The sequence below is a fragment of the Biomphalaria glabrata genome, chromosome 11 (genome assembly GCF_947242115.1).
Source record: "Biomphalaria glabrata chromosome 11, xgBioGlab47.1, whole genome shotgun sequence".
Taxonomy (NCBI): Eukaryota; Metazoa; Mollusca; class Gastropoda; family Planorbidae; genus Biomphalaria; species Biomphalaria glabrata.
In genome coordinates, this window is record NC_074721.1 from 36562414 (window position 1) to 36581185 (window position 18772).

The window sequence follows — 18772 nt, forward strand, 5'->3', positions numbered from 1 at the left end:
ACCAGGATTTGGACCCGGAACTCCCGATTCGAGAGCCAAGCGCTTTACCACTCAGCCATCATACCTCCCAAGAGAACATAGTATACATTTATATATATATAAGTATGGAGTTTGTTCAGTATTGGCCTCCCACAGAATGTAGCTGAACCTAATGATGCAAGCTATTCATTGTAATGATAAAATAGACTGGAATTTCTTTAGTGAGGTGACAGTTAATTTGAAGAAGCTGGAATAAACATTTAGATTGACATATTAGTTTTATTTATGCTGCTTACTATGTACATAACTGTGTAATAGCTGTTTTTTGCAGTTAGTTTGGAGAGAAAAGCTTCCCTCCTGACAGATTGTATCTTTTTACATATTTATATGGTTGAGTTTTATTTTTACAGAATGCAATAAGCCATATTATGGTATTAACTGTTCAAAAACATGCGTGTGTAATGGTCGTGGTCAGTGTAACAATGTAAGAGGTTGTGAGTGTATAGCTGGCTGGAAAGGAGATAACTGTAACCAGGATGTTGATGAGTGCACCACAAATGGGGCATGCCTCCTCGGTCAGATCTGTGTCAACACACTAGGCTCATTTAAATGTGAATGTCCATCTGGTTTTGAAAATATTTCTGGACAGTGTCAAGGCAAGTCAATATATCACAAAATTTAGTTATCTGCAATGTAGCTAAAATTGACTTATTAAAGCCATTTAGTATGATGTAAAATCTACACCAAGATTCTATCTACCTAAAATATATTTAGTTTAAATTTATCAAGATATATATGATATATATAGACATATATATCAAAACATCAGATTTCATTACTCATCACTAATTTTTTTTTTTCATATTATAATTTTTTTTTTTATTTCTAGACATCAATGAATGTCTTGATGTGCTAGACAACAAATGTGACCTGTCTACAGAAGATTGTGTTAACAACAAGGGAAGCTACTCCTGTGAATGTAGGACTGGGTTCTCAAGAAACAAGAACAATATTTGCCAAGGTAGTGTGACAAGAAATAAATCAATAAATTATGTTTTAAGTTGCTATTATATTGTTGTTTGCAAATCCACTTTCTTTTGTATGTCCTTCCACTGTCTTTTGGCATTCTTTCCACTATCTTTTGTCTGTCCTTCCTCTATCTTGTGGCATTTCTTCCACTGTCTTGGGGTGTTTTTCCATAGTCTTGTGGTAGTCCTTCCACTTTCTTTTGTCTGTCCTTCCTCTGTCTTGTGGCATTCCTTCCACTGTCTTGGGGTGTTTTTCCATGGTCTTGTGGTAGTCCTTCCACAATCATTCTCTTCCACTGTCTTTTTTCAGTCCTTCCTCTGTCTTGTGGCATTCCTTCCACTGTATTAGGGTGTTTTTCCCTGGTCTTGTGGTGGTTATAGAATAGGAATCTCTGGAAAAATTTCCTGTTTTTGCATGGCCTTTGGCCACTTATAGCAAATGTGGTACACGAACTAGGGCCATGCGGTACATCTAACAGCATTATCCAATTGTAATAATTGTGTACAGGATTTTAAGTGAAGAGCTCCCATTTTACATTTTTGAGAGCAATCCTCTCCAACAGTCAATGGCAACGCCTTAAGTGCTCAGATTCCTTAATGACATTTTTTCCTATCTGAAGATGAGATTTGGAGTCTCTGGATTCTTGGGATGCACTGAATTTACCCAACTTTAATGTTTACTTGAATTATATTTAAAAAATGGTATGGTGCCAGCTACATGACACCCTGGTGAACCATCAGACATGGAAACTGATTAGCTTTGCATCATCTAGCTTCATAGATCACAAGCTCTTAAAGGGGTAACTTTAGTTATACTGACCTATATAATAAACTAACACAATGGTATATATATCTCTGTCTTTCTTCAGACATAGATGAATGTACTACATCAAGCCACAACTGTGAACATGTTTGTGAAAATACTGAAGGAAAGTTCAACTGTAAATGCTTTTATGGATTTACTCTGGACATTGATAGAGCCCACTGTGTCAAAAGTAAAAGAAACAAAAACAACACATTTATTGAACATTTGATTCAGATTAAAAAAAACAACATGTATTTGTACATTTTCAAAAGGAATAGTACTATTTTTTTTTTTATATATTTATTGAAAAAAAAATCATACTTGTTTTTTTAACAGTCCCAGGTTTGAATCCAGTGATTTTTAATTTCAGGATCTTGAGTCCTACCAGTTCAAATGGGTCCCTGGCATCAGTTGGGAACAAGTAAAGTTGGTTGGTCATTGTGCTGGCCAAATAACACCCTCACTAACTGTGGGCTATAGAAACATATGACCTTTACATCATTTGCCTTATAGATTGTAAAGTCTGAAAGGGTTACTTACTATTTTTTTAAATTTAAAGTATGGTCTTCAGCTATGGTTCAGAAGGTGCTGACACCCCCTGCAGAAATGATGTGCCAAAATACATTATGAGACCAGTGGCACCACAGATATAGCACTGTGTCTACCAGATGGCTAAGGGTCACCTGCTTCTGAATTTTCATCAGAATGAACTCTTGAAGATTTACCCATATTTCATATAGCCTGGGGGCAGCTGGGATTTGGATCAAGTCTTTTTTCTTCTAGATATGTAGCTAGCCAAGGCTAAAGATCCACTCCTGTACATAGCTGACTGGATTAGGCACTAGTTGCTTATCATTGCCCCTTCTCCTCTCAGTGATAACAGTTCCCCTGACCCAATATCTGATCAACATGTTAAGGAAGGGTGTTGGACTGTTTATCAGAAGCTATTAGCAACCCATGCCATTGGAAGCATTATGCCCATGCATTCATTACTAACAAAATGAGCCATAAAGGCCTAGTTACTTAGTGACTGAGGATGTCATAGACATTTAAATTGATCAGATTATTTTTCGAATAGTGTGCAAATTTTATTTTGTGTAACAATAAAATATATTTTATTTTTTGTCTAAATTTTTCAAAGGAGATGTAGATGTGTGTGCAGGATCAAATTTAAATTGCAGTGACATCTGTACTGTAGACCTGGTCACCAACACATCTCATTGCTCATGTAACAGTGGCTATAGTCTTCAAGGCACTAACACATGTGTGGGTAAGTAAATTTTTTGTTAATGAAAAATTATTAATTAGCTGTGATTAAAGTTTGCAATAACATTCATTTTTTTTAGCTGTATTAAAAATTTTAAATTGAGTTTATGGTGGCTTAGTGATGTAAGGCCCATGGGCTAGGGATGTCTCAGGTTTGAATCTTGATTTTGAATCTGGGATTTTTAAGATGACCTAACTTTAAAAGTCTGGGAAAGTAAAGGCAATGGATCATTTTGTTAGCTACTGAACATCTTAAAAACAAATGACCTTCATATCATCTGCATTATAGAGAACAAGGTCTGAAAGGAAGGTTGATAAATTGCAATGTTTTTAATTATATGCTCCAGAAAATTGTTAGGCTCTTTGTTAACAAAGTTAGCCTTATAAGAGGAATGTCATACTAGTGGGAAGGCTAAACACTTTTACATGCAAAGCTGAACATATAAGCTATGACATGTGTCTTTGTTAGGCTTGAGACATGCTATACACTGCGGAAAAATCTCTTTTGTTGTGTTTAAATGTGTTTGAAGTATTCGATGATGTTGTTGCAAACTTAGCAAACTGATCACTCCATATGTCCCTCAGAGAGCCCTGTGCTCAATGGACTCTGTGCTTCTAGTGGTACCACATTTCTCCCTCAAAAGCTACAGTCTGCTGGCTTTTTTCAGTGCACGGACCAAAATTTATACTCATAAAATCTTTTTACTTCAGTTGCAACATTTATCTTAATTTTCAGATATCAATGAGTGTGACTATAACTCTCTGAACCTGTGTGGAGAGAAAGAGAAATGTGTGAACAGTGTTGGTGGATTCACCTGTTCGTGTTCACCTGGGTTTAAACTGGACAATGACAAAAGAACATGTCTGGGTGAGTAGGTGACCAGATAGTGCTCACTGTCTTAATATCCAGAAATGTGACAGTTTTAATTTTGTTGTTCATAAAACAGCACATTTACATCTCACTTGGTGTTTTGTTTCCACCAGCCTGTGGTGAAGGTAAATGGGGACTGGAATGTTCCAACGACTGTGCCTGTAGCACTGGAGCTGATAGATGTGACCCTCAGAAGGGATGTATATGTAAATCTGGATTTACTGGTTAGTTCTTTTAAGTATTATTACTTGTAGTTTTTTTTTTTCTTCCTATGTAATTATAATTGTGTATAATAATTGTGAATTCTCATAGCCTTACATTTTGAATTCATTTTATTGATTGTCATCTTTCTTTTCTGAGTAACTTTCTAATTCCTCTGCCAACAAACCCATCATTCTATATGCATGAATGTTAATTTTGGTCATGTTAATATATATTAGCTACATGAAATATGATCTACTAATTTAAGGACCTGTATCCAGTAAGACTGTTTTTAAAGATAAAGATTAAATTTAAATAGTCAAATACTTCAAAACTAAAAGGAGCTCACTTTCATCAACTCATATTATCAGTAAAAAAAAATAAGTAGCCACCACTCATGTTTGATTAACATGAATGGCTTCAAAATGTTGCACTATTAAATTTTAAAGAACACATACAATCTTAAAGGATGTAATGTGTGTAATTGTATCTAGTCATAAATAGAAAACAAACCAAAAACTTAGGCTAGGGTTAAACGAAGGAAGATTTGGGCAAGCCATTGTACATTATGATTGTCTGTTTCATTTATCCTGACAGTTTTTTTTACCTTTAATTGATATCAGATATTGATTATTTTAGCTACCATTTGAAATTAAATGTTATTTCTCATGCCCAATTCACATTTCCTTTTTTTTAATTGCTTAACCAATTATTTTTCCTACAACATTAGGTCTATTTTTTTAATGCTGTGTCTCCAATGTCTGAAAAAAATGATGTTCCTTTTAGTGAATCTTATTATTGCACAGAAAAGTCTATTGAGCTCTCATTTCTTATACATTTCATATTAAATGATTCTTCTTCTTACAAATTGAATGAATAAAAAAGAAGTCATTAAAACTAAGACTGAAATTATAGTTAAAAACAATGATCTATATAAATTAAGTAAATCAAGTCATTTTCTTTCCTCTGGAAATCTAGTCAAATTAGTAATTGATACAAATATTTCTTATAGGTACTCACTGTGAGAAAGACTTGGATGAATGTACAACTGGACTGTTGACCTGTGGTCAGGGAGAGAAGTGTGTCAACACATATGGCAGTGCCAGTTGTCAGTGTCTAGATGGATATACTCAAGTTTCTGGACAATGTAAAGGTATGTAGTAATGTCAACTCAAGGCTGTGCAAGTGATTTTTTTGTACTACTAATTCTTCTGTTTAGGAGTGATTAAAGCAGATGTAAATTTGTTACATCCCTATTCCTAATAGCTTATATCTCAAATGCCTAGTTTAGAGTCCGAAGTTGGAACACACTAGGAAAACGCCCTCATATATATATGCAGAATTGATAACACTTAAAAAAATCCCTTTCACCTGTCCTTTAGTCTGTTTAACCATTTGGGCACCACACAAGATCTGTTGACAGTTCTCCATTTCTCAGTCTTGGATTGAATTTCTTTCAGGCTCATCCATTCTTTTATGTTTCTGTCCAATTGTTTTCTTTGTTCTATCTTTTCCTGATACTGTTCCCTTAAAGAAGGTCTTTGCGAGCCCTAGAGTTTAAGTTTGCGTTTTTGACACATAATAATAATAATACATATTTCAAATCAGTGTCTGTTCTGTTTAATTCCTGCAGATATTGATGAATGTTCCAGTTTACTTAGCAACAAGTGTGACCAGGTATGTCAGAACTATGTTGGAGGCTACACCTGCTCATGTCATACAGGTTACAAGTTTGAACCAGTGAACAAAACTTGTTTAGGTAAACACAAGTTAAGATGGCAAAAGATTGTACATTACATTTCTTTTTTGCTTTCAAGAGTAAATAAGTCAACTCATTTTCCTTCACTATTTACACTTCAGAGAAATGCTGCACTCTGTTAATAAAATTGATGGTTTCATTATTAGTTTGAAGATTTCTATTGTTATTTAGGCCTTTACATCATGTCTAATTTGAAACAGTTTGGTAGAGTTGATTCATAGACTCTAGGCCAGCAAAAGAAAACAAGAGCTCCCTCTCATCAGTCTGAATGAACAGTGTCTTTTATCTGGTGGAGGGTCTATTTTGTCTTTTCCAGTGACATGTTCACTCTACACTCGCCAACTAGAGAGGCGGCCGAAAGCGTGTACATCTGAATCTTCCGCCATTTTCCTATTCTATACCAGGCTAATCATGGGGGCTGGATTTTTGTCATACCCAAAAAATATCACAGATACATTAAATTTTCATTATTTTAACAGTTCGTTCAACTGCACAAAATGGTCAATTCAATTAATAAAAAATGTTTTTCCTGATATTTCCCTTGACCAGACATAGACGAGTGTCTTCTAAATGTAGATGGCTGTGAACAAGTTTGTGAGAATACCAATGGAGGCTATCATTGCTCATGTCTCAATGGATTAAAGTTGAATGTAGATGGAGTCACTTGTTCTGGTACACACAAATTCTATTTAAAACAATGTCATTCACATCTAAACATTTCTTCAGTAATTAAACTCAATAGATTTTATACCTTGCAGTATTTCCTTGATTATCTTGTTTAATCTAAACTACAGTAAACCATCCAACATAACTGCTAACATAAATTTACTAATAGTATCAACTTATTAATATTAACCGAGGCCAGTGCATCCTTTGAAATACATATTTATTTCTCCAGTCACAAAAGAATGTTCAACCAAAGTCTGCTCTGACAAGTGTGCTGTTGTCAATAATGTTGAGACTTGTCTGTGTCCCATTGGAAAAATTCTAGATTCTGATAATACTCATTGTATAGGTAAAAAGCTTACATTTTGTTTACTGTATTTCTTTTTTTAAAGTAAGTGACCTAAAACTGATGCAAACTATTAACTAGATGGCATGCTTATTTAACTCTTTAAATATTTTATTTAATTATTTAATTTAATTACAAATTAATATCCTTTCAGTGAACTGTTGATGTGTACATGATTTATATACCATTTATTAATGTTTGAATCTATGTATTTTGTGTTATTGTGAGTTATTTACTAATATTAAGACTTTTATCTCCAGACACTGACTTGTGTAAAGATAACCCTTGTTCTGATAATTGCACTGAGACTCCAGATGGAACTCGTATAACATGTGGTTGTCCAACTGGCAAGAAGTTGGCTTTGGATGGAATCACTTGTCAAAGTAACTAGACATAGTATAATATGTATTATTAAGATGATGATAATTTAAATTGTCTCAATCGCTTCTATGGGGCAACACAAATTTAACCTTTAACATACATTTAAGATTATTGTGAATGGAACATTGAAATGTTTTCTGTTTCAGGTTGTACAGAAGGAACTTATGGAGACAGCTGTTCAAAGACATGTTCCTGTACTTCTGCTAATACCATTTCCTGTGATAAGGTCAGAATACATTATTTAAACGATATGATAAACATAATAACTTTTTTTCTGAAACACTTTTATTTACTTTTTTATCACTTTTGAAAAAAAAAATGTCAAGCTTGAATGATAATTGTAAATGCACAAACACAATAAAAGTTCAAAGAAAAAAAATACTGTGACAAAATATTTAGGTGACTGGTCAGTGTAGCTGCAAGTCTGGCTGGACTGGAAGCTCCTGTAGTGATGACCTTAATGAATGCTTGACCACAACTTCCTGTCAAGCCAATGCTCACTGTGTCAATACACCTGGCAGCTATGTCTGTAAATGTGATCTAGGCTTCTATCTCAATAATGGACAATGTCAAGGTAAACTCAGAGATGAATCTTATTGGTCCTCTTTTTATAATAGATTTAGCATTTAATCTTTTATTATTTGCTTGTCTAGAAAGGGCTAAAGCTTTTTTTACAAGTCTATAAATCTCTTGAATCTGAATCATAGTAGGCTGACCTCACTCAAACAAGGCCAAAAGTTGGAAGTACAGGAAATTTGGAATGGATTGGTTGACGACTAAAAAAACATCTTATCTTATATGATACAGACGTTACTTCAAAAACAGAAGATGATTACTCCTACGTCTCATGCATTTAGTCATGCATTTTAACCAATGACCTAAATTCTGACAGGTCACTGGTTTTCCTGGCTAGCTTAGGCAACCCATTCCATGCTCCAAATGCACTTGGGAAGAAGGAGCATTTGTACAAATTTGTCCTAGCATATGAAATGAGGAATGTGCCTTTATCTTTGTGTCTTTCTGAGTATTTTATTAGATTTTATTTTTGTATATGAAGAATTGAAGATTGTGGTTCAGTGTTTTATGTATAATGGCTACTTTACCTTTGAGTCTTCTATCCTAAAGGCTTTCTAAATTTATTGATTTTACTAAAAGTGTTGCTCTAGTCAATTATGATTATTCGTATATTATGAATCTCACTGGTCTATTTTGTGTCTGTTCCAGTTTTATCAACTAAATAAGACAATTATTATGAATCTCACTGCTCTATTTTGTGTCTGTTCCATTTTTATCAACTAAATAAGACAATTATTATGAATCTCACTGCTCTATTTTGTGTTTTATCAACTAAATAAGACAATACTAAATTCATCCGAGTTACATCATATACTTTGCTTTTACTTTATGCTTCACTGTATGTTGATAATTGTAGAGGTCTAAATTAATATAACATTTTAAACATGATTCTAATACAAAATTACTTGTTTTTTTTAGTTTATTTCAACAATAAAAACATTGATTGTTCTATTTCTGTGTATGTTTCTGTTGTGTTGTCTTTATATGAGAAAAGAGTCCTTGTAATCACAACAAATTTTCATAAGGATCATTAAAGCATTCTTAGTCTTAGTCTTATAGTTAGTTTTTATCTTGCCGTCTATACATCAGTGAAAATGGAAACATTTTTGTTAATGTGACTTGTTTCTTTAAATATACATCTCCTGTAGCCTGTACAGCTGGGACTTTTGGTGAAGAATGTAAGAACCAGTGTCAATGTGACATGTCACACAGTACATGTAGTGTAACAAGTGGAGATTGTTTGTGTAAGCCTGGATGGACTGGAACACTATGTGACGAAGATCTCAATGAATGTGACTCCAGCAACCTCTGTACTTCAGCCAACAAACTACATTGGGTAAGTGAACAGTGGTACACAAGTCCATTTTAAAAGTGATGGAGCCAGAGAAAGTGCTTATGTTAATGGAATCACAGAAACATCTGAAGCCTTGTAGTGAGTGCTGGCACAAAGCAGTAAAAATAAACATGATTCTACTGAAATGGTCACAAATTAGCTGTATGACCTTGTTGATTTAGTCAGAATAATTGACAAGCTAGATTTTCCTCAAATATTTCATGAAACAAATTTGTATGAATATGTTAAGACTGTACATTTATATCTTATATCATACTGCCTGAGTATCTAATTGTCCACTTAGTTCAACACAAAGACTAGTGACCTTTCATGTCAGTACAAAGATTACTGATACTTGTCAGTACAGAGACTAGCGACTCTAGATATTTTCAAAAACATCTTTATCTCTTTGCAATTTCAATGTATGTACTAGTAATTAATTCCTGCAGAGAAGTATGGAAAAGACCAGATCACAAAGATGCATGATGGCAATTAAAGTGAGAAAAACGAACCTTCCTAGTCCAGTTCAGAGTAGGTCACTGCTCAGTCAGCAATGCACTTTGGGCAATTCAGGCGAGAAAAACAGCATACAATGCCACCATTGCAGAGAGGATGAGGAAGCAAAAGACCACATTCTGCCCAAATGTCATGTCTTGGATGACACAGAATGAGGAGTTCAGTGAAGAAGAGTTCATGTTCAGTTGCAAATTATCCTTAAACAGGAACAGGGAATACTTAACCCTTAAAGTGCTGAACTGTTTTACAATGAGTGCATACACAATTCTGATGTTTAGAGGCTAAACTACCAAACACATTATAAAGGTTAAATGGGAGAGTCTCAGCACTAGCTTGTTACATAAAATGTTTCTTAAATGGTTTTGATTCAGATTGTAAAGCCAAATTATTAACATATTTCACATCAGTTAATAAAAAAGGGCTGGATCTTTTGCTCAAATTTTGTCAAACATTGTATACATTAATAAAATATTTTGTTTTTGAAATGTTCTTCAGGTTTGTAAAAATACTCCAGGGTCCTACAAGTGTGATTGTGAGGCAGGCTATGAAAATAAAAATGATGAATGTGTTGGTAAGTCATAACATTTCAAACTTCTTTGTTTAGACATGATAGTTATAGGAAGATACAAATTGAATGCTCCTCATTTTTCTTATTTACTAAAATTCTTTTATTACATTGTGTGATAAACATTTCAGGTCACATGACTATGTCACAACAGATATTTCTGTTATGTAATTGTTTTATTATTGATTGTAGATCTTGATGAATGTGCAACTGGCTACACAAATGAATGTGATGGAAACTGTACCAACACTGCTGGTAGTTACACATGCTCCTGTAGCACTGGTTATAAACTAGCCATAGACGGACACACATGCAATGGTAATATAACTATGTAAAATTACTTGCAATAATAAATTTACAACAATTAATTCTAATTAAAATGATTGAGTAAAAATGCTTCATTTAAGAGACTTTCTCATAATTAAAACTAATGGTGTATAATGTTTTTCTTCCTGAAAGTTGTTAGTTTAAACTTCTATAAATTTCTTAGTAAATATGTTACCAGCAAAGTGCAAAATCCAGCAATCTATAGAAGATTTCAGGAAAGTAGAAAATGATATCTACATTTTCTACTTTGCTCAGGCATTATATAGAATTCATAGGCATTGTGTAGAATGACTGAGCTGCTTCAGGCAAAGTGTAAATTGTTGGTTTAAAGTATTTTACTACAAAGCTTTAATCAATCCCTAGCAATGGAATTGAGATACTTTATCATATTTAAAGCTCACATCATTAACGAAGAGATTACAGACAGGGTTACTAGAGCGATTGGACCCCATAATGATCTGCCAACTATTGTAAAAAAAAAAAAAAAAAAAACAGAAACTAAAAACTCTGCGGCCTTATTACAAGGTTTTTGGGGCTTGCAAAGTCTTCTCTCAAAGAAAGAGTACCAGGAGGAAGAGGCAGACAGCAAAAGCAATGGGAACACAACATAAAAGAATGGATGAGCCTACCATTGAAAGAGGTTCTATCCAAGTCAAAAGGCAGAGAGGAAGGGAGAAAGACGGTTGAAAAATCTTTTGTGGTGCTGCAATGGTCCAACAGACTAAGGGAAAGGGGAAGTTGATGTCTGTCTGGTACAAATCTTGAACATGTTATTTCTCACACTTTGCATTCTCACATCAAGTGGAAACTTTGCCCAATAATTCAGTCTTCATTCATTCAATAAAAAAATTTAACAATTATTCTGAATGGAATATTATTATATTAATTATAATATATTTTAAGAAGAAACTTACACAATTTTTTTAAAATAATGAGTATCATTCAAGAGTATTAAATATGAATTACTTTGATCCTCTATCGATGTTGCCTGTATAGTTTTACCATTTCAGTCTACACAGTTTTTCTGGATCTTTTAATTTAAACTGGGTATTACTATTTTGAAATTTAAAAGATTATTTGATTTTCTGAAAACTGAAACTGCACTTAATATTCCTATAGCCTTAAGACATATTTACCATACAATTTTTATTTGGTTTACTTTAAAGAAGTTCTGTTGTTCATTTTGTGTATATTTTTCTTATTTATTAATACTCTATTTATATACATCTTTTTAAATAAGACATTTTATACTTTGGCGTAGATCTAGTCATTCTATAACAGGAAATAGAGGGTCACTTCATACTTTGTCTGAGAACGCCACTCATTCTAAGCCTGCATTTCATACTTAGCCATAGAAATACATAACACCTAACAGAAACAACAGTTATTCATGTCACTTGCCTATATGTTACAGATGTAGATGAATGTCTCCAAGGTAATGGTGGCTGTCAACAAAAGTGTGTCAATGAAGTTGGAAACTTTTCCTGTTCCTGTAACGCTGGATATTCTGTGGATGATGTAGACAGAATGAAATGTTACAGTAACTACATATGATTTTAACTTTGTTTAAACTAATGAATTACTTGTATGAAACTTCTCAATCAGAATCAAACATTTCTAGTCCAGGTTTTATCTTATTCTACTTGAATTATTTAATATAAAGGATTTTTTTCTTCTGATAAGAATCATCTGGCTATGGATTTCAAGTAAGAATTTCCAAGGATGTGAGGGGTCTTAATTTACGAGAGAAACTAGGAAAGGATTATCTAACTTTGAAGGAGTTGCTGGAACAAATAGTAAGTCTATTATATGCTCTGTCATTGAAATGTTTAAAACAAATATACCACTGAAGTAAAATAATTATTTGGGGTTTTAATGCCTTTTTTTATTACTTGTCAGCTGAAATCCATAATCATAAAGAAAGTACCAGGATTAAGAGATCTTATTATCAACAATTTGGAGTAAGTTAGTTTTTTGTGTGTTTATTTATCATTATCAAAGTTGTAAAATGTTTAAAATATAACTTCATTATCTACAATCAATCAGTTGAAATACTTTGTATTAGTTTACTTTTTACAATTATCCTGTGTGGTACATACCTCATTTAAAATTAAATTGGTCCTTACAATTGTTAGGTTTTCCTTCAGAGTCCAAGCCAGTCTAGGTTCAAGATTAAAAAAAAAAAGAAAAGTAAAGTTTCCCTTTTTCACCTTGTGATCTATAGGGCAGATGATGTAAAGGTTATCCATTTCTGTGGCCAACGGTTAATGAGGGTGTCATGTGGCCAGCACAATGACCCAACTAGTGTCAGGTACCCATTATAGCTGGATGGACTCAGGGGTGACCAAAGATCCTGAAATTTAAAATTCCAGTGTTTGAGAGTGTTTATCGAAAATGGCTATGGAAAATAGAGAATATGGCATACCTGAAAAATGTGTGCAGATCCTTTTACACCTAATCGCTGTTAATCAAGCTGCTGCATTCTAACAAAAGAGGGAACAAAATAGTTAGCATCAAAACAGATGTAAGTCTGGGTGGGCATCTCGATTTCTCTTCCTCTTAGCCATTGACTACAAAAAGCGAGAGCAATGAATAAGCCTACATTTAGTACTGTATGACATCAAATGAATCAAATGACAGATTTGGATGATGAAGTTACACTACCTGGGTCTTCAAGTAAATGCATACAAAAAATGCAGAGCCAAGATAGATTGCCAAAAAAAAAATAGCCTCTGCGTAAACTTTATATAATATTTTGCGAGTGCCCCGGTTAGACTTGAGAAGTCAGAGCTTGAAGAGTTGGATATGTTCACATTCCTAGGCAGTATCGTAGCAAACAGAAGGCATAACAAATAGGAAAGGCAGGGGCTATTTTTTAAAGGTTGAGACAAAAATCCTGCTAACACAATCATCACATCTAGTCATCAGAAAATAAAAAATAACAGAATCTAGTAGTGCACTACTTTCATTCACTAATGAAATTTTCTGCAGATTTATATTTATTGGCCTCCTTCAATAGTAGCCAAACTATGGTTCAACTCAAGCACTTTTTCAAGCAAGATGAAGGTCCAAATGAATAAGTTCCCACCACTCCACCCAGCTGATGTGACTAAAGAAAAGAAATATCAAATACAGTTTGGGATCAGTAGCGTCGCAGGCTCTGCCAGACTGTAGCGCAGTTTGCTGCAATCTGCCTGTCACCAGCTCCTGATTTTTCCTCAGGATTGTCTTCTGAAGCCTTTCCTGTGTTTGGGTAAAGCTGCAAGGCAGCGGAGGTTTGGATTCAGAGTTTTCCTTGTCCTAGATGGGTAGCCACCAAGGCTAATGAGCCCCTCCTGCTTGAAGCTTTACTGATTTAGGCACCAGTTGCTCTCTTTGATCCTTCTCTTGTCGGTGGTATCGCTTCTGCCACGCTCAGTATCTGAACCACTTGTGAATAAAAAAAGAGAAAAGGATGGTGACATTTACATGAACTTCAACCATTTACTAAGTAATTTATAATGTATCATTTAGTTTCTCTGATTTAATTCACACTTGATAAGACACTGAGCAATAAATAAATGTAGTTGTATTTAAATTGTTGCTTATCTGTTCACACTATGTAATTACTAATTCATTGTTCATGTCAATATTGTTTAATTGCTGAGTACAGTTATGGCAGCGTCGTTGTAGACTTTACCACAGTGGTAGATACAACAGTAACCAATTATGCTGCCAGCAAGATGGTGGAAGCAATCTTGAACATAGGGGAGACAGGAATAACTATTGATGGTGTATTGTATAATGCTACAGTTATTGTTGGCAATATTAAAGGTATGAAGCATTTTTAAGTCTTTTCATTAAGTAATAAGGCATTTGTCAAAGAATCATAATATCTTGGAAGAGGGCATATGCAGTTATCTTCAACTTGTAATGTGACAAGTCTGAAACATAAATATTTTTTTTTCTTGTCAATGTCTGCATCACTATATATTCTTTGAACCTTACTATTGCTCTCTGAATTCTTTGTAAGATTTTAATTGTCTCATTATGGAACCAGTTTTTGCCAGGGTTTTTTTTTTTTCTGTACCAGTAAAAATAACTTGATTTGAGTTTTTATTTTTGAAGGATTAAACAAATTGAAACAATGTTTTACAAAGACTAAAACTAAGACTGCTTTGGAAATTGACTTTGATTACAAGGACTTGAATAATAAAATATAAAGTTTTCAGATTTTTTAAAATACAGATCGAAAATTTTTTTTTTTACTATTAGAGCTTGATTTGTTTGTCCGTTTTTATTTGCATGGAGCAAACACTTTTAGTGAGTTTCGTGGGAATGTAATGAAAAAAAAAAAGTTATATCTGTGTCTCTCAAAAAAGCATTTCAAAAAGGAATATAATTATAAAAGAAATGTCGGTTCCAAATAAACATATTTGAAAAGACCAATTTTAGTCCAATCTTTGAAAATATTTCATACGTATTGTCCATTTGATTATTAAATTGCAGACTAGTTACAAATATATATATTAAGGGCAGAAGAAAGACTAAAATGGAAAGTAGCAATAATATAACACTGAAACATATCTAACAAATACAATAGCAGAACCTTAAATAAAATACATAGAAAGACACAAAGTTGAAGGCACATTCCTCATTCCATATTGAGCTTGGGCCATGCATAGGACAAAATCATCTTTCTATTTTGAAGTAATGTCTGTATTTTATTAGATAAGATTTATCAGGACTTTTTAATGTCTTTGTATTACTTCTTGCAGTTCCCCCAGTGCAAGACAAATGTCAGATATTGAATGCACTTGAGGCTTGTGGCCCAGACACTGCCTGTGACCTCAACAGTGATGGAGAGGCTTACTGCAAGTATGGGAAATATTACAGACTAGTCATTTGGTTTTCTTATTCATTTCTCATTAATTCATTAAGTCGACCAATATTTTTGTTTTACCCTGATGCAGAGAGAGACGTTTTCTTGATGTATTGGCACTAGAAAAGGAAGAATATTTATATCAATCTATCCTAGCATATAATACAACAAATATACCTTTATCTTAAATTTTTTGGGTGAAAATGTATTTGTAAATTTTGATTCTTTGTTTTATGTATTATTGTTTCCTTGCTTAGTAGTCTTTAGTCCTACACAAAACTGGCTTCAATTCAGTTACAAACTGGGAACTAAGAAAAAGTGCATTTTAAAGTAATGAAAAATATTGTTATAAACTTGGTGGTGGCACAGAGAGGGGTAGTGGTGTGTGTGTAGTCAGCCTACGCAAATCGCCCAAGGCCAGCGCTAGACGAACGGTCAACCGTGACGAGTTACGACTGTCAGCCGAGTCGAGTGTCAACAGGAGAGTTCGGGAAGGATCGCCGACCTGAACAGAGCTCATGAGGTTCACGAGAGAAGGTTCAGAAAGGAGGTTCACAACAAGAGTTCAGAACACGGTCGACTACAGCACAGTTCAGCGGTGTGATTCTGTACGGAGCATTACGACGGTTCAGTGGGGAGTACTATCAAGTACAGTTGAGACGAACGGCGTCTTGATCTTGGTCTGTGATCGAGTCCGACACAACAAGCCCAGTGTGTGAAGTCAGTCCTGAACTGTTGAACCCAGTGCAAGCCCGGAACGAGACGGAGAGGCCAGTGCAAGAGTTGATACGGCGGTACGGTGTTATCGGAGAGATATTTGTACAGTGTACATGTTGCCAATTGTACAGTATTGGCTGTTATTTATTCAACTATTAAAGTGTTACGTTACTCTGGAGCCCTGAGTTGTCAAGTTCTTTAAGTTGGTGGTGTATGGTGCAGTTTACAGAGAGCCTGGATAGTCAGATTCGTAACAATATAGTTGAAAGTTGATTTCAAATAAATATGGCTATAAAATATTTTGTTGATTTAACTACACCAGAGCATTTTACTTCACCTTTACCTATCTCCTTAGTCCAATGGCTGCAGTAACCCTGTTTCTAAGTTCTTGGTTTGGGATGCGGTCTCTGAATGTGATACTTTGCATCTCAATTTCATTGCATAGGAAAGACATTTAAAACAAAACAGGATATCATTTTTCTATGTTGCACTTTATGCTGTTTGTATTGCATTTTCCTAAAACAAACTACAACATATATATATAAAACTATTTTGTTTTCTGATTCTTTAGGGATACTTCAGAAGATTGTGAGTATTACAGAAAAATATATTTATTTTCTTATGTTATTTCATAAAATATTAAATTGAGTATAAATTCTAGAAAGGCACTTATCCAGATACATTTATGCAAGGGGGTCTACACATCTTACTCACTAAATAGATTTATTAAATGAAATTAGTTATTTAATCTTTCACATTCAATATATCTTTCTCCAGTGAACATTCCCCTGATTGTTGGACTCTCAGTTGGTCTTCCGCTGGCCGTTGCGTGCATTATAACTGTTGTCTGCTGTATATGGTATAAGAAGAAGTATACTTCCCAAAGAAGGTAAATATTCTAACTTAAGTCAAATTAAACCATATTTCTGAGAGTAGGCCTACTAGTTAGGGACAGTAGATTAGTGGTTAGGCCAATCCTTGATTTACAACAAAAATCATCATCATCTTTCCTTTGTGTTCCTCATGGAACATAGGGCCTCAGTAAAAACATGCCACTCTCAACTGTCTCTTGCTAGTTTTTTTTAATGGCTTCCCAGTTCTTTCCTGTCCTCTTGGCTTCATCTAGTAGGCTGTCGCCACATTCTTTGGTATTCCCCTATGTTTTATGCCCTGGGGGTTTCTCTCTAAGGCTTGTCTAGCTTTGTTTAAAAATCTTAAGTTAGGAATTTGTAATCTGCCTTTTTCCTCCTTCTGGTTTGTTCACCATCTTCAATTCTTTATGCATGCTGTCCATGTGGGCATATCATCTGCTATCTCTGAAAACTGTTGGTAATGATCTTTAAGAGCTTCAAGTTGCACTTACATACATCAGTATATTTTTGCGGTGGTTAACCTGCATCTCTCCTGCCCTCTCACCATACACTTTCTGCTGCCCACTCACCATACACTTTCTCCTGCCCTCTCACCATACACTTTCTCCTGCCCTCTCAACATACACTTTCTCCTGCCCTCTCACCATACACTTTCTCCTGCCCTCTCACCATACACTTTCTCCTGCCCTCTCACCATACACTTTCTCCTGCCCTCTCAACATACACTTTCTGCTGCCCTCTCAACATACACTTTCTCCTGCCCTCTCAACATACACTTTCTGCTGCCCTCTCAACATACACTTTCTGCTGCCCTCTCACCATACACTTTCTGCTGCCCTCTCAACATACACTTTCTGCTGCCCTCTCAACATACACTTTCTGCTGCCCTCTCACCATACACTTTCTGCTGCCCTCTCACCATACACTTTCACCTGCCCTCTCACCATACACTTTCTCCTGCCCTCTCAACATACACTTTCTGCTGCCCTCTCACCATACACTTTCTGCTGCCCTCTCAACATACACTTTCTGCTGCCCTCTCAATATACACTTTCTCCTGCCCTCTCATCATACACTTTCTGCTGCCCTCTCAACATACACTTTCTGCTGCCCTCTCAACATACACTTTCTCCTGCCCTCTCACCATACACTTTCTGCTGCCCTCTCACCATACACTTTCTGCTGCCCATTCAACTTACACTTTCTGCTGCCCTCTCACCATACACTTTCTCCTTCCCATTCAACATACACTTTAAAATGTTAACATTCAATAAAAAAGACCTTTACGAATATCTATAAACATTACAAGAGAAGGAATTGCCATATTTCTGAGGCTGAGTTTAAAGTTAAGTTGAAATTAAGATATTCAATGTAATCATTCAAGTAGTTCTTACATGTGTTTCTCTAAGATTGAGTCTGTTGATATGGTTTTGAGCATACAAAATCCTCAATTAGTTAAAAAACAAACACTGTACAACAATGTCTTTGGCAGTTCTTAAAAAAAAAAAAAAAAAGAAAAACAATCTGTCTATTAATTAGCAGAAACATTTTTTTGCCAATCTATTTTTAAGTTTGAATAATGATGAACAAAAAAAATGAACAACAATTGGCTACATTTTTTATATTTAAAAAATATAATGACAACACATTTGTCATTCTATGTAAACGTGGAAACTAAAAGGAATATTCTTTAATGTTATAAA

General features: G+C 34.5%; 1 protein-coding gene across 1 annotated transcript in view; it reads left to right on the forward strand.

Annotated features, from left to right (window-relative positions):
* The window catches only part of LOC106052701 (uncharacterized), a 58808-nt gene that overhangs the window by 37308 nt on the left and 2728 nt on the right, over positions 1 to 18772 (forward strand). Inside the window, exons 27-49 of the mRNA XM_056004852.1 lie at positions 390 to 635; positions 869 to 1000; positions 1877 to 2002; positions 2954 to 3082; positions 3815 to 3946; positions 4063 to 4173; positions 5163 to 5303; positions 5784 to 5909; positions 6459 to 6581; positions 6808 to 6924; positions 7182 to 7304; positions 7449 to 7528; positions 7702 to 7876; positions 9027 to 9214; positions 10223 to 10298; positions 10485 to 10610; positions 12034 to 12159; positions 12303 to 12415; positions 12519 to 12580; positions 14272 to 14432; positions 15377 to 15476; positions 16769 to 16785; positions 16975 to 17086. Coding sequence (XP_055860827.1) covers positions 390 to 635; positions 869 to 1000; positions 1877 to 2002; positions 2954 to 3082; positions 3815 to 3946; positions 4063 to 4173; positions 5163 to 5303; positions 5784 to 5909; positions 6459 to 6581; positions 6808 to 6924; positions 7182 to 7304; positions 7449 to 7528; positions 7702 to 7876; positions 9027 to 9214; positions 10223 to 10298; positions 10485 to 10610; positions 12034 to 12159; positions 12303 to 12415; positions 12519 to 12580; positions 14272 to 14432; positions 15377 to 15476; positions 16769 to 16785; positions 16975 to 17086 — 2842 coding nt within the window. The remainder of the gene's footprint in view (positions 1 to 389; positions 636 to 868; positions 1001 to 1876; positions 2003 to 2953; positions 3083 to 3814; positions 3947 to 4062; positions 4174 to 5162; positions 5304 to 5783; positions 5910 to 6458; positions 6582 to 6807; positions 6925 to 7181; positions 7305 to 7448; positions 7529 to 7701; positions 7877 to 9026; positions 9215 to 10222; positions 10299 to 10484; positions 10611 to 12033; positions 12160 to 12302; positions 12416 to 12518; positions 12581 to 14271; positions 14433 to 15376; positions 15477 to 16768; positions 16786 to 16974; positions 17087 to 18772) is intronic.